Source organism: Cicer arietinum, chromosome 2 (assembly GCF_000331145.2).
Source record: "Cicer arietinum cultivar CDC Frontier isolate Library 1 chromosome 2, Cicar.CDCFrontier_v2.0, whole genome shotgun sequence".
Lineage (NCBI taxonomy): Eukaryota > Viridiplantae > Streptophyta > Magnoliopsida > Fabales > Fabaceae > Cicer > Cicer arietinum.
Window position 1 is genome coordinate 7882167 of NC_021161.2, and position 17120 is coordinate 7899286.

Sequence of the window (17120 nt, forward strand, 5' to 3'; positions counted from 1 at the left end):
TGGAGGGGGTGGCAGTGGATGAGAATGCCCGACAGATTGCGCAAGATGATTCATTATGCTAGTCGTAACAGCTTGTTGTTGCTGCATCATAAGATGTTGTTGCTGCATCATTTGCATCATTTGTTCCCAACGTTCATCATTATTCCACTCTCTACGAGGCCTACCTGGAGGTCTTGGATTTGGTTCCATATTGTTCTGCATATCAAACACAAATATTAAGTTGATCAGACTTAATATTTCATGAATTGATAATTAGAAAGTATATAGTCTCAAAACAAGAACAACAACTAATTTTAACTACCCACAGTACGGTCGGTTCGACCGGCTCTGATACCAAAAATTTAATACCATAAGTTAATTGTCTAGAATATAACTTGAGTATTAACATAATTCGACAAAAGAGATGATTAATACAATCCCGACACAAAGTCATGAAAATGTATTCATACACATACTAATCCTTCAAAGAAAAACATGGAAATATGGAGTACATAACACATCCATGGTTCAAAATAATTCCCCACAAATTCTAAACAGACTATAGTGTAAACTGATACGCGTCATTTCTTCAACATGTGATCTAAGCCTTTTTACCAATAACACATTTGAATAAAGTTGGATGAGATAACATCTCAGTGGGTCCCAATAAATGAAATTAAATCAATTAGCATCCTAATTCATGACTACATTTATTTTCTGAGTTTCTCTTCAATGTTCAGTTTTTACTATTTCTAAATATTCAAGTTATTAGACGTGAGTAATCTAACGACTTGAACTCTACCTAACAAGCATGTCATAAAGACTACATTAGTTTTACTAATGCCCTCTTCTTGTTAGTAACTTTATTTTGGTAAGATTGGACATAATTACATTTGTAAGTGGTGCCCCACTTACCCTCGCTTACCCCCCGCTTCCGTCGTATATAGACGGAGAATTCATCTAGTTAGGATGAATCCTATACTTCTCACTTTAATCAAATATATAGGAATTATATACAACAATCCACAGACATATACACACAAATATAACATCATCTATTAATACATATATTAAAGACTACCATACACTCAACCTTAAAAATTTTGTGATAACCTAAGCTATTAAGTCAATTATATCATACAAATCACGCAATGTAAAATAAAATTCCAGAGAATATGTTTAAGGTAGATTTTTCCCAAAACAGTCCCAAATTTATGTTATAACAACTCAAAATTTGAGTTTAACTTCAGAGTCAACTGACAGAGAATTATAAGTATCAGAATTGAGTGAATAAGTACTCTTTGTAAATCTTATGATGTCTACTTTATAGATGAAATTTTATTTTATTTTAATTTAATTCCAATTCTTGCAGTTTACTAACATAAAACACAATGACAGAAAACAAAACAGAAATAGCAACTCTGGTCCAGCTTGTAACCCATTTTTCAACATCAATACTCGATCAATCATCACAAATTTTGTACTCAATTTGAAGGTAATTGAGTCTAGTTTCCAGAAAACTAAAAATCATTCAAAACAGATGTCTATAGAAAATGTTATGACCAAAATATCACACATATGTCATGCGAAATTCAAGTTAATAACATTTCTTCTATCGCATTAATTTCCTAACAATTCTTTGCAATAATAATGCTACAAATCATGAGTAAATCAGTAATGAACACATCAAAAACAGCAGCGAAAATTTCAATTTACTCAATTCTACACTAATCTATTTCAAAATTCCTAAATCCAACCAAGAATAAAATAAAAATCGTTTTCTTCATTTCAAACTCTTAAACCCCAAATCCATAACCTATGGAACACATTATTTCCTACTACATGCATGAATGAGAGATAGAAAAAGGGAAACCCACCTCTTGATTTCCAAAAATGGAGAAAATGATGGTATCCTCAACTCCTTTCTACAGAGACTTGGTTGTTTTCGCTCTTCTTCTTCTTTTCTCCTTCTCTTCTTCTTTCTTTCACTCTTTTCTTCTTTTCTATCTCACCATGTTTTTCTCTCCCTTTCTTTTCTGTTTTCGTTCTCTCCTCTCCTTTCTCTTTTCTTTTTCCCTTGTTTTAAATTGTTTTACTTATTCTACTTTACTACTTTCCCCCTTATTATTATTATTATTATTATTATTATTATTATTATTATTATTATTATTATTATTATTATTATGTAAAACATAAAAAAAAATTACTACAAATTATTTATACTAAAGAGGGATGTTACATTTCGTGTAAATAAAAGTAATATGCATTAGAACATCATCATTAAATAAACGCATCGATTTTTGGATATTATAAAACCGAAGTATTTATCCCTATAGATCAAACCCAAAAATTGAGGTGTTTATCCCTATCGATCAATTTGATGATGTTCTAATAAATAAGGTTCATGTATGACCAACCATGGTGATAAAAAGTATAGTCACTCATGATGGTAAAAAATAAAGTCAATGAGTGTTACAAGAGTCATTACGCATCGACAAATACAGTTTAAAAAAAAAATCACACACTACTAACTATCTTCACTTGATATTTGTGACATTTGAAGTTGAGGTGTTTGTCATCTTTGAGATAACACTATTGTGGATGGAAAGAAGACACGACAATACAACTTGCATTCTCCGATTTTGACGGAAAAACTCATTTTAATTAAGTGCGGATTATATTTTTCTTAAAACTCAAACTGAAAAACAGGACATAATATAGATACCTACCTAGTAAATTTATTATTAATTTTAATTTTTATATAGATTTATTTAGTAATTCATTTTGTTTAATATCTTTTTATTCATTTCAAAATTCTAATCTCCTCTCTATAAATAATTTAATTTAATTTAAATATAATATAACATAATTTTATTTTTTTATAGTCATTAATATTTTATTATATTAATTATAATAATATAATTTAAAAGTTTATTGTTTTATATATATGATAGGTTCGCGAGGGACACAAAATCGAAGGCAGGGTGGATAGGTAAAACCCACCCCCATCCCACGTTGCCATATATAATGGGAACCTTGATCAATTGGTGCATTCGTTGTGGTTGCTTTGACCCTTTCCTCTTATTTTGCACAAGTAGACCATCATAAGTTAACAAATTAGTAGAAATTTAAATTATTTTTTCATTAAACTTCAACAATTTACTTTATCTCGATCGTTTAGAATCTCACAATCAATATAAATTTTTTTTCTCGCATGTTCTTTCATTGTGACCAATCTTGCCACATTTTTTGTCTCATTGATTCTATTGTATATTATATAAATCTTCTAAGTTTTAAGAGTAAATCTTCTTTGTGCTATCATCATATATATATATATTTTAATCATTTTCTTTTTATTCAAGTATTTGCAACATTCCTCAACAATCATATACAAATTCTAACAATGACTCATTTGAATGTTTTAATCATTTCTCTAGATATACATAATATACGATACAATCTCTAAAAATATTCAATATCACTAATTATTATTTAACAACTCTCCGAAATAATTTAAACTCAAAAAAAAAAAAAATTTACCACTAAACTCACACTTCACAAAATAAGAATCTTTTAAATTAATATGTATAAATTATGAGAAGATTGTGCTCACCGATACACAAAGTCAAATAAGCTCATTCCCCGTGTAAGAGAGGATAAAGTTCTATCATATAATCAAGTGATTAATTTGGTTGAAGAAGATCTAGAAGTTGTGAAACTCAAGTGATTTAGGTGAAAGTCATAATTCTTGTTTTTGATATATTTTATTCGTTTTTGCAAAAGGGGCGTGTCCCTCAAAAAGTTCATACTTGTTAAACCTTGGATTTATTTTTACAAGACCACACAATGTGTTGATAACATAATGATATTATAAAAAACTTAATTACTGATGATAACAAGGCTCATTTTAAAGTTTCTCTCGAGCCGTTAACCCAAGGTTTGACCGATTTATTATTATGGATCATTCATTTGGTGCTAGCTCCAATCTTTAAAACATAAATAAATATCCATTGTTGACGCTTAAATTGATTGTTTTTTGTTTTATTTTTCCACTTGATATGCAAATATCATGGAGATGCAATGCTGATTAAGGACCATTAAAGTGTCCTATTAGCCTTGAATACTATCCCCGTTTTGTACACACTATAGGTATAGGCATTTAGGCAATACCCGAAGAGCCTAACCACATGCTCATTTGTATTGTAAATAATAACAATAAAATTTTCAAAATATTAAATAATATTAATAATAATAATAATAATAATAATAATAATAATAATAATAATAATAATAATAATAAATTAGTAAATTATATAAATACTCTTTCCGGTCTGATATTTATAAAGAAAAAAATTACTTTTAGACTATTTAAGACAAGTAGTTAGTTTCATTTAATATTTTCAAAGTACTAAAAAAAATGTATTTTTCAAATTACCCTCACATGAACATATGTTCCATGTAAATAAAACGAAAATTGGAAAATAAAATTTAATTTTTTTCTAAAGTTAAAAGTTTATTAAATAAGAACATGGGAAACATAGAACTTACCAAAGGATAAAAAGAAAATAAAAAAGAGATAAAAATGCAAAAGTAAAAGAAAAGCTGCACTGAATAGTATTTTGAGAACCAATTATGAAACAAATATTATAAAAAAATAAGTGTGGTTTAGGTTTTTGTTTTTTTTCTTCTCTTAATTGACTTCAAAACAACTTCAGTAAGACCTTGATTATGATATGAATTATCTTCGTCGATATCCTTGTTTAAAAAACTCTATATGAACAATATTTGTGTACCGAATTTGATTAACAATGATTTGTTGAATTATGATATGTTCCTCTCTTATCTTGTTATCTAGATATTTATTTACATGATTTTCTATCTTTTTATCTTGTCATCTTTATTGGTTAGATATTCGATGACAACAATATTTTTTTTAGCATCCAAAAAGATCTTACAAGAGGATTTATTAATAGTATTAGCAATATCATCATAATTGAAGAGTTGTGCCAACTAAGTTTGAGGAGCTACTACTAAAGACTTCTTAAATAATCTTATGGAATCTAATTTAATTATTCCTTGTTTATCACCAGCACGTCTGATCTTAGATTTTGGAATAAAGATTAGTTTGCAAACAATTGATACATTTTTATCTGATTGGGTTCGTTAGTATGACCAATTCCTTGACAAAAAGAACAACAACAACAAAAAAAAACCATTTTTTCAAATTTCAAATCAACAAATAAAATCTAAATTAACTTAAAATTTAATTTGTATGCATTGTCAGTATAAAAATATTTACAATAAATTAAGTAAATAACCTTATAATTAACTATAGTAAAAGTCAATCATCGCTAAGGATTATACAGTTGTGATTGCAATTAATGTAAATAAATAAAATTCATTAATTTAATGATAATCATGAAATAATAACATTAAATACAATAGAAATAGTTTATACTTATTTAAATTTTCTTAATATAAAAACATTTACTAATATTTTAGACTACCAAGCATATTTTTTTATCGTTTATATTTGAGATAAAAATAATATATTTTTATAATTTTTAAATGAAATATAATTTAAAAATATATTTATAAGGAGAAATGTCTCTTATTTTATAAATTGATTTTATAAATAGTAAGACTCAACTCAAACTTTAAAAAATATGTGTAATATATAATGGTGAGACAAATGTAAACAATCTTTAGGAAGTTAAAAAAAAATCAAAGAAAAGAATCAAACATGATTTTGAAGACACTATAATATATATCTCATTTTCAGAACCTTATTATTTAATTTGTAGGTCCCCAAAGCTTATGCAAATGACATAGATGCAGTTTTCCCCTGAAAAAATGTACTACTGGACATGCATCAGAGAACTGAAAAATTCCTGCACTGTTTGGTACTTCACTGTGTCCAAAACCTCATTGCATCTGCTTTTCCCTCCACCTTCTTCCCAAATCCCAATATATATATTAACCAATGCCATCAAGATATCAGATATTTAGATTTTATTTTATTTTGATAAAGCAGATATTTAGATTCATACATATATTAATCCTACTTTAAATAATAACTGTCACGTTTTTAAAAAAAATTCAAAAAATTGTTGGGTACAGTTTTCAATTCAATTTTAATTGTTTTTCTATTAAATGTGTCATTTGGTTAATATTATATATATATATATATTATTAAATTATTATTTTCTATTTTTTATTGTGATAAAAACAATAAATAAATAAATTAATGAAAATATTATTCTTTTTCTTATATTTATTGTTTTTTTTAATATTTATGAAATGATCGAATACAATGACAAATTGCATATTATTTTTGGAGGATTATAAATTAATATAATTAAATTTACTTTTTGGAAGGAATGGTTTTGTTTTTATCATGGGGGGGAAGAATGTGAAGAAAGCAATATTAATTAATGTCCTTCACAACAACAAAAGAACTAATAGTCCCCACCAATAAGAGCATGTCAATAGTCCAATGTTTGGTAAGTGCTTTTAAATTAAAGAAGAAAAAGAAAAAAAGAATCTTTAAAAACTAAGGTACAAAGCCATACATAACCTGAATTTGGTGCACCCCCCACAAAGTTGCAAATATGTAACATTATTGAGATTGTATTCCATCAACTACTATATTTAAATGTCTTTAACATTAGAGAATTCATGACCATAATAAATAAAATTAATGTATTGTCATATTGATGGCCACAAAGGGTTAAGAATCTTTACTAAAATAATTGTGAAGTGTAGTCCCCTACGTGAGTCATGTTTGAACAAGAAATAGTCTTTTTTTTTATTTAATATTTTTCAGCCAAAATCAATTAACCAGCACCCTCACATGGCATACATAGACTGACATTATATTTCAGAGATGTTTATACACATGTGAAACAAAAGAAGAAATTTTCAATTTTTGGGGCTCTCATAATTTAGGCAAAGATCAGATTTACAATAGTCAATGATCTTCAGAAATATTACCTCTCTTGTCTTAACTTAGCAAAATATTGGTCATCCCAAGATATAGACAATTTGTTGAGTAGAAAATAGAAATATTATTATGTCATATCAAATTGTCAATTTTTTTTGGCCATATATGATATGGGAATTTGAAGCTGACAACTTATAGGGTCCCTTCTAATGCATGGCCCCATAGGACATGGTTATTCACATGTATGTTTAATTTAAGTAAAACTTGATTGAGCTAAGTGTTATAACCTAACAAGGTTTACATCTAAATATCTAATTAATGTGAAGCATAAATATAAAAGCTAGCATTCTCACTACATTAGAGAATATCAATTTGGTTACCAATGAATTCACGGAAATTATACCAAAGTTTTTTTAACCAATTCTAAGATGATATGGAGAAATTATGGTAGAGTAGTGATATTTTATGCGGTGGTCAAAATGTCTTTGATGCGACGAAGAATGACAGTCAGAGCTCTTCCACATGAGTGTTGTATCTACAAACATTCAAACACTCGAGTTAGTAAGAGATTGAGTTGAGTGTGAGATAAAATATACAATACATATCTTTTTTTTTTCCGTTGTCTAATCTTGATCATACGGTGATTGATATCGAGACGTAAGACGTAAGTAAGTGACGCGTGTCTCCCTCATAGACTATCTATCTACATACTAATGAATTTTAGTGGTGGATCCCACGGTAGATGGATTTTGGCCAGTCTGAAACAAATAGTATGCAACCTCTTCAATTCCTTGAGGTCAAACTACTAGACATAGGCACAAAATTTTGCTCCCTAAGTCCATAAGGATTCTCAAAATCTATATTATATATTGAAAATGGCCGTCAAAAAATAATTTATTGATAGTAAAATAGTTTGAGTAAGCTATGTATTAGCTTGTAATTAGCTCCAAACTAATTAATTAATGCTAGATCTTAAAGTTTGCTCCAAATTGCAAATTGATAGAGACTCATACAGCCGTCTCAAAATATTAATTTAACCTCAATGCTAATACTATTGAGTATTGATAATTTACAAATGGTTTACAATGATTTGGTCCAACCCACTTTCAAAAGTACTAAAAGGATAAAGCTTAAAGGGCTTATAATCCAAACAAAGCTTTGCTAGCAATAGTAGCACAAACTTATTAAATTTATACAATCATTAATCATATCATATATGAATAACAATATCAATAATTTTCCATGAAGTAATAGGTCACTTTGAAGCTACATAAAATTCATTGGTTTTTGAAGCATTCAAGAAAAGTTGTGCAATGTGACATTGCATTTTAATTTATAATATACTACTATGTCATGACACTACAAACTTAGCACTAATCTTTCAAATTATGTATGTACCAAGAAAAGGTTCCATAAAGTTGGAAGTGAAAATTTGGTAACACATTCTAATTACTAGAAGTATCTTTTTTTTTTCTTTGTTTATTCTCTTTATTAACCCTGCATTTTCTAGGTAACCAAACAAACAGGACATGTAAGTTTCTGTAACGCGGATAAGATGGTGCCTTGTCCTTGTCCATTGTCCACTCAAAAGAATCTTATATATTCAAACGCACGCTTTCATTAGAAAAATTATTTTAATATCAACATTTTATTAGAAAATATATTGTACCATCTATGTTAAGCACTTAAGAAGACATGTTTAAATCACATATTAGGCCGGTCTAACGGTAAGTTTAATAAAGCCCTTATTTTTTAATATTTCCATTTTTAATTTAACAAGCGTCCAAGGGCACTTGGTAGCATTTATCATTAATCATTTATCTGATTTGTTAATTTCATAATTTCATTAGTATTTTTGAGTGATTTAGTGTTTCTGTACAACATATAATTTATCAAAGATTAATATTTAATAATGACTTAAAATTTTAGTGATGATTCACTATACTTTTAAAAAATAGAAGTTTATGATCTCTTTGGTATGACGATTGAGACGATGGTTTGATTTATGTCGATTCGACGGGTTCAATTTTGACGATTTTTTTTTCCTTTGTTTTTATTGAACAAACATTAATCAAGCTAACTTCTTAATTCTGAGAATGAGAACCGTGAACTTTTCCTTTTATAAAATAATCGTCGATGTTGAATTCTTGAAGAAATTTTTAATCCAACTATAATAGACTACTTATATAGATTTAGACATCACTTAAACTTATATTCAGATTCCCTAGTCGATGCAATTGAACCACAACACAAAGTTTCAAAATTTTGATAATCCCAAAATATTAGTTATATATTGTTAATGTTTATAAATTATTAGATGTATTACAATTGTTCAGTGATAAAATGTAATGTTTTCACACAAATTGTATTTTTATTTTGCATTTAGTTTTAGTTATTTCAAATTAAAACTAATAAAAAGTAGAATTTGCAAAAGATAGCATTCAAATCCAATACAAGTACTTCCCATTTCACAAATCCAACCGCTAAGTCATTTCAAACATGATACCGAATTTGCAAATTAACGTGTATTTAACGGTTCATCCATAACAACCTTCTAAGTTGAGCTTTTAATATTCATAGCTTGATTTTGTTGGATTTTGACTTGTTATAATGAGATACAACATAACATATGCATTTTTTTTTTTTATGTTTAATAGATTTTTTAGTATTACAAAATTTTACATAAGGCTAAAAATATGATACATTTTGGATTATTATTTGTTGAATGTGGTTACGACTTTAAATATAGAGAATGAAAGTGTTGACCAAAAAATATAAGTGGTGTACCCTTTGAAAATGATAATTTGGATAATCAAAATCTCCAGCTGAAAATGGTGATGATGTTAATTTGAATAATTGATTTGATAAAGAAGATGCTGAAAATGGTATTTCATTTTGTACCATTTTGAATTTTTGATGTTATTGATTAGAATATGGCTCTTTTTCATGTTATTTATAAGGGTGCTTCTTTTTTATGTTATTGATGTTGTTGATGTTATTTATAATTTAAATAAATGATTACTCTTATTTAGTTTTTTGTATTTTTTAATTATAAATTTAATTTTTAATATTAGAATAAAATTTTCAAATTATTTAAGACGGTCCAGCTTAAATTGGACTTGGAATATACGCCATTTATTTTGTAAAAGACATTAACATCCTTCTATTGCATCTATTATTCAAAAAAGTGTCATGTAAAAGACATTAACATCCTTCTAGTGTCATGTTTTTTTTTCTCAATTCTTCAACTTTTAGAGAAAAAAGAATTTAAATTTAAAATTTGAGTAGATAGTAGATAAAATATAACTGAGAATTATTTTATTCAGAAAACGAATTTAAGTATTTTTAAGAAGTCAATTTCGAGTACTTTTAATTTTGATTTATTGTTAATTAAAATTAATCAAAATATTTGAGTTTAATTACATTAGTAGAGTAGAATTAATTATTCTTTAACTTATTTTTGCTTAGGTTTGAAGTTGAAGGAAATATAATAATTTTCATAGTATATTTATGCTGAAAAAATTATTTATAATTAGTGTCTAATACACTTCAAATAAAATTACTTTCAATAAAGAAAACCTATTTTATAATGCTTGTTTATGAGTTCAACAAAACTAATAAAAACTAATAAAGTTGCAAATTTGCTAGCTAATTGTGGTTATTTATTAGATACTCTCCTTAGATTTCTGAATTGTCCTAATTTTGTGTATCAAACCTTGTTGGTACACTATGCTTGTACCTGATTTTTCCTTAATTTTGGTTAGTTTGTTTGGTGCTCAACCCTTTTCTCAAAAAAAAAAATGTCAGTGGAGGCGAGGGTATTTAAAATAAGTTATGCTTTTTTATAAGCTACTAGTAGTATGATACGTAAGACCCATTTTGTCTTATTTACCTTAAATAAATAATAAATGCAATTAAATGCAATGCTTAACATTGACGACACCTCCGAACACATCCGTCCAATTTTTCATTACTTCATATCTCTCCACGTGGCACTTACACCACTTCTAGAGGCCGGTGTGGTGTCAATCCATGCCTGCCCAATTTAAAAACACTTAACAATAACCCAATATGATAAAAACATTTAAAACAGTAATGGTTTAAGTTAATAGTAAAAAGGAATATCGAATTTAAAAGATAATGAATTTAATTTCTATTAATATTATTGAAATTAAAATCCTTTTGTAAATATTGAACGAATTATTTTCTCATTTTAATTATTTTTACGCAAAAAAAAAAAAATCAGTTAACTTATCTTTGTTATTAAAATAAAAACATCATTTAACATAAGTTTAAACATCAGCCTTACTAGATTGGCAATTATTTTGTCTTTTACATAAAACAAGTCAATTTTTAACTGTATTAATTATAAATAATTAATATGTTTTCAATTATTTTTGACAAAATAGTTTTTGCGATCTCTTAACTTAATTTCATGTAATAATTCAGTCTTTTATCTTTCTAATTTGTTATATTAAAATGTCAACAAAATTCAAAAAATTAGTAATTATCTTCAATTTAATTGGGGATCAAATCTTAATGTTTGAGTTTTTTATTTGATTAATTGATAGAGATGAATATATGAATTTATTTGAAGATCTGAGTTATGGATTTGATGAATATATGATTTTTTTTAAATTGATAATAAATTTTATTAGTTTTGTTTGAAGATGATGATGAATTTTTGAGTTTATGTAAAAAAATGATAATACTAATAATATTTTAAAACGTAAAGAATCAAATCATTACTTTAAATTTAAAAAGTGATCAAATAAAAGAAAAAAAATAAAAGACTATCTAAAATTAAATTAAGAGAACATATAAAATATTTTGTCATTATTTTATATCTTTTTCTTAGACTAACAATAAATGTTATCATAAAAATATAAACAGATTTTTTCTCTTAAACAAATAATTTTATAAAACAATAGTCCCTCTGGTCCTATATGTTTTTTGGAGAACTTTTAAGTTCTATATATAAAAAATAGTTACGAATTTTAAGATGTATTGATTATTTAAATTACTTTTATTTAACATATTTGTCTTTTTAATATTGTTAATAGATATTCAATGTTTAAAAAATTTCGATAAGTACAAAAAATTAAAATATTTAATTAGTACATTAATTTTGATATTTTTTATTTATTATATTCTCATATAAATGAGATCAAAATTAATAATATTAGTATTAACTTCTTAACTCATGTCATTTATTTAATAGAAGGAGAGTAGTATATTAAACAACAGAAAACTTCACAATATTTTTTAGTCACACCCTTCCCTATGCAACAACTCTTGAGCTTAAATTGACTTGCCAATCATATATATAACATGATATTTAGTTATAAGAGAAGAACAAATACAAAGACTAAAACTCTTAGAATCTGATTTTACTATATTTGTGGGGTGCTAGTAGGAGCTGTATAGATAGAGACTTTTGCTTATTTCATTTCCTTCCCTCTCTTCATTCATTCACTTCTCCCTTATCTCTCTCTCTCTCTAACTCACCAATTTTCTTCATCTTTTTTTTTTCTTCTTATTTGCTATGGGAAATTGTCAAGCTGTGGATGCTGCAGTACTTGTGATCCAACATCCATGTGGGAAGATAGATAGATTGTATTGGCCAGTAACTGCAAGTGAAGTTATGAAAACAAACCCTGGTCACTATGTTTCTTTGATAATACCATTACCTCTTCAACCACAAGAACAAAATCAAGAAGAAAACAAGACAGTTCGTTTTACTCGTGTTAAGTTGCTTAGGCCTAATGAGACTCTTAATCTTGGTCATGCTTATAGGCTCATCACTAATCAAGGTATGTATTTTTGTTCGCATAGTTTTAAATTGCAGTCTGCAACTGTAATTTTGGCTTTAATATAAAAGTTTTAGAGTTCTATGTTATATATCCATATTTTGATACAATATTAAGGTTTGCAGCGTAACTGTGACCTTAACTGAAATTCGGAACCATATGTGTGTGTCATGATGTTAGATCTTTGCATTGAATTCCTTCTTCTTTTATTGTTATATGAAAAGAGTGAATTGATATTTTGTTGTTTTTCATGTACTTAAACTGTTTTTCTTTTCTTGTTATTTTGTTTGTGGTTTTAGAAGTTATGAAGGTATTGAAGGCAAAGAAGCATGCAAAGACAAGGAAAACAGAGGAAGATACAGTGCAGCTAGAAAAGCAAGGTTCAGATTTTGAGACAAAGAAAAGAGAAGAGTCTGATCAAGGAAAGACATATCAGGTACATATATCTCATATTCTGATATCAATGTTCCTTTTCTTTTTTAACTTCCATGATATATTATATTATAGTAGGATGTTTATTTTTTTAATCAATCTTAATAGTGAATCCACTAAAGAATTTGATCTATCTACCAACTCTTACATCACATGGCACATGGTCTATCAATATGACATGCAATTGCAATTATTATGATCCTTGTCAAAAACTATATGAAACTCTAGCAATAGCCAATAGCATCTCTTTTGAAGAAAATTATCATTAAAAAAGGAATTATAATCCAAAACTTTAAACAGATGTTTTACTAGAAACAAAGTTTAAAAATGAACTTCAATTAAAAATGATTATGGAAGAAGAGTATAACTTGGACTAAAAAAATACCCTTGTTTTTTAGAAACCGAAGGGTTAAAGACAAAAATTCAAACACTGCTTTTTACCTTCATTTTTATTTTAGAAGCTTTCATCCTATTAATGAATCAGTATTGAACTATTGAAGCTAAACTGCATAATGAATTCCAGGGAGGTAGAGCAGAGAGACAGAGGCAAAGGGGAGGGTCCACAAATCTTGCTGCTGTTCAAAGGTCAAAATCCTGGCGACCCTCTTTACAAAGCATATCAGAGTCAATAATTTGATTAATGCAAATCTGTTATATGGATAGTAGATCATAGAAAATTTCTGACTACTTCTATAATGTTGGATTCATCATGGATGGTTCCTGTTAAATGGGAATAGTGGAAATTCAACTGAGGTTTGAAGTAACCAAGATTTCTCTTCCATCAACAATCATACCCCTTAAGCTGCAAAACCATGCTAAATTGGGTACATGTTTGTATAGCACCAACAAGAAGGGAAAAGAAAATTAATGAATGTAAAAATCTATTTAGATGTGAGTTTTGTTCTGTTTTTTATATGGTTACAGCATCCACATCTTCCTTTTAGATATGTAACTTTATTTATTAAACAAAGAAAAGAAAAACTATGAAAGTGGAAAGAAATCACTGTAGTATTAGGCTTGATTTTCTAAAAGGTCTGCCACTGCAATATGAGTTACAACATCAACGTTTTTTATGTCTCTGTGTTTTTAACACGGTCATAATTAAGGTCGTGTCAACTGAATTTGATTGTAATTATTCACAAAATATCAAGAATCGTTTCAAACTTCTCAGTCCTAGTCAACATAATTTTGTGCCCATAACAGTGATATAAATATATCTATGAATGGCTCCACCAAGAATGTGCCACCAAAACCTCCATACTCTTATTGCAAACAATAGAGAAATATCTATTCTCCCACCAAAACTAGTTAAAATTAAATACAAGTCACACCTCAAATATGTAGAATTAGTGCTAATGAGTGGCTACAATTGTCAAAAGAAACAAATTAAAGCTTCAACAGAATCAGGTACCACTATAATTTTGATAAACTTACTATCAATCTGCACTTCAAAATAAAACATTCTCAGCTCTGGTAGTCAGGACCAAACATGTCAGAAAATTTGAAATGCTTTTTATATAGAAGTTGTCTACAAAACTGTGCTGAGTTTGCAGTAACTTGAAAGAGAGAAATATTAGGGGTCAATTATTGTACCATTGCATATCATGTCTTGCCTCCTGATTGGAAATAATGTAAAAGAGATTCCCTTATTGCACAAGGAAATAAAAACTGGTCAGATTATGGAATATAGACAGCTAAAATTAGGAAAGATTTACTATGATTGAAGTGTTAGCAAAAACAAAATTTTGATAATTTTCCATTAGTTAACATAGATCAATCACATATACAAGAGAATTATTCTTTCACTGTGCCTTCTTGGTGGGAATAATTTAGGTTGAGCTAGACTTTGCAAGACCTGAGCTTGATTTGTCAAAATAATTCAAGGTCTAAGTCTGACTTGTGGCACGTCATAGGTTTACTATTTACGAATGACTTTGATAGAAATATGGTATGTTCTATTATCCTAATTAAAAATCTATTTCATTTTAACATCTTTAAATAAGTAATCAGATATATATATATTTAAATAGACTAACAAGATAAGATGTCAATGAAATAAAGTTCTATTTTAATATTTAACATGACATTGTAAAGAATACGACTTTATATGACATTCTACTTCAATTCTATTTTATGATAATACATTTAAATATGTCAAAAACTAAATAAGGTTAATATGCTTAAATTACTAAAAGTTTAATATCTAACAAAAAGATCAAAATTTAATATAATAATTATAGTAGTAATAGAAAATATTTATATTTATGTAAATAGACTCGCATGATAGGTCTAAAAGGCTTTATGTGGCATTTAACTTGGCTTTTTTAACTAAATAAGTTTTTTATAAGCCTTGGTCTTGTTTGTTTAAAAGAAAACCTAATCTGACTTGGACCAGGCGTAGGCTAGACCGTAAGTTCCGGTCGGTTGGTCTGATTTATTCCCACCCATAAATCTGTATAAAAATAATTGAAGAGACAACTACCCTTCTATCATTTATGCAACAGGAACTTGAAACAAGTGATATTTTAATTAATTTCGTCTCTGGTATGCATGTACTAGTAGAAACTACTCATGAACAGATACCAAACTGATTAATAATAATAATAATAATAATAAAATTATAAGTTGATGTTGTACCTGCTGATCCATGACCATCAATCCATAATTAACATAGCAAATAATAGGTAATACGGTCGAATATATTGGCAACATCCATCACATTAGGCAGGGTCCATCACTGTATAGAGAGCTAATAACGACTATGATGGGCATGTTATGTCAAAAACCAACCAGTATGTACATCCTAATTTGAACCATCAAGCAAACTGAACTCTATTCCAATTCAAGATATAATAATCTATTATACATCAACACTTCAGATTGAAAATGTGACTGCTATCCGACATATGTTGATGTCAGACACTGACACAATACAATGCATTATTAGTGATGTTTACGCATCAGTGTCATGTCTGGTATTTATCTATCCTTCGTATAGACACAATACAACGCATTGTGTTATATTCAATCACATCAATTTTCTCAAATTATTAGTGATGTCTACGCATTAGTGTCATGTCTGATATCTATCTATACTTCGTATAGATAAATAAATAAATGTGACCACAACTTACTTTACAAACTTTCAATATCTCTGCATCTCAAGTGATCTACATGTCTAATACTTCAATTATCTAAATTCTCAACCATCCAAAGAACTGTATATCACCACATGACTAGACCTAAATCAAACAGGCTCTACTGATTGAGACCCAAAATAGACAGTCTTGTAAAACTAACTAGGATTATTTTTTGCAATCATTAAGGAAAGTTTGGTAATAAATTGCATTCTATAAACTTAGGGCCACAAGTCAAATTGGCAATAAATCCTTAATAACTCTGACAGGCAAAAGGAAGGTTCATATATAAAATGATGGCACATGCAATTGGGACCATATTGTGACTTATCAGTAAACATTTATGATATTCTTCTTATTAATGCTACTTGATTTCTTTAAGGAAAAGAATGTTGGCCACAAAGATTACTAAACTAGATATTTTAGTTGTGCGAATATTGGCCACAAATTATGATATGGGAATGTTCTTAATGTGGATTATGATGAACTACAAGGGTATTATCTGTGAATTAAATGTTTGTGTTTGAACTGTAAATTCTAGGATTGTTTATGGTACACATACTAATTAAATTTTATACACCTCACCCCACCGTGTTGAACCTTAAGCATTTGAATGTTGTGACTTAGATGGGAAAAATTGACATTTTTCTGAATGTTATGTTGAAGATCACAGGAAAATTCGGTCAACATAAGAGCAGAACTCAATAATACAATGATCTATTTGAATAAACAGTTTAATAAAAGCTTATAATATAAATGTTTATTGTATAAGTTACTTCTAAAGAAAAAAATAAAACAAAAAATTCTTTTCATATAAAT

General features: G+C 27.7%; 1 protein-coding gene across 1 annotated transcript; it reads left to right on the forward strand.

Annotated features, from left to right (window-relative positions):
• Window positions 1-12275: 12275 nt before the first annotated feature.
• On the forward strand, window positions 12276-14077 carry LOC101515721 (uncharacterized). The gene is made up of 3 exons (XM_004489824.4): window positions 12276-12735; window positions 13032-13168; window positions 13688-14077. The coding sequence occupies exons 1-3, from the start codon at window positions 12468-12470 to the stop codon at window positions 13799-13801; spliced, it is 519 nt and encodes a 172-aa protein (XP_004489881.1). The 5' UTR covers window positions 12276-12467; the 3' UTR covers window positions 13802-14077.
• Window positions 14078-17120: the final 3043 nt, after the last annotated feature.

Coding starts and splice junctions, on each gene's coding strand:
- LOC101515721 (XM_004489824.4), top strand. CDS start 12,468: ATGGGAAATTGTCAAGCTGTGGATGCTGCAGTACTTGTGATCCAACAT. Junction 12,736..13,031: donor TAGGCTCATCACTAATCAAG/GTATGTATTTTT, acceptor TTGTGGTTTTAG/AAGTTATGAAGGTATTGAAG. Junction 13,169..13,687: donor ATCAAGGAAAGACATATCAG/GTACATATATCT, acceptor AATGAATTCCAG/GGAGGTAGAGCAGAGAGACA.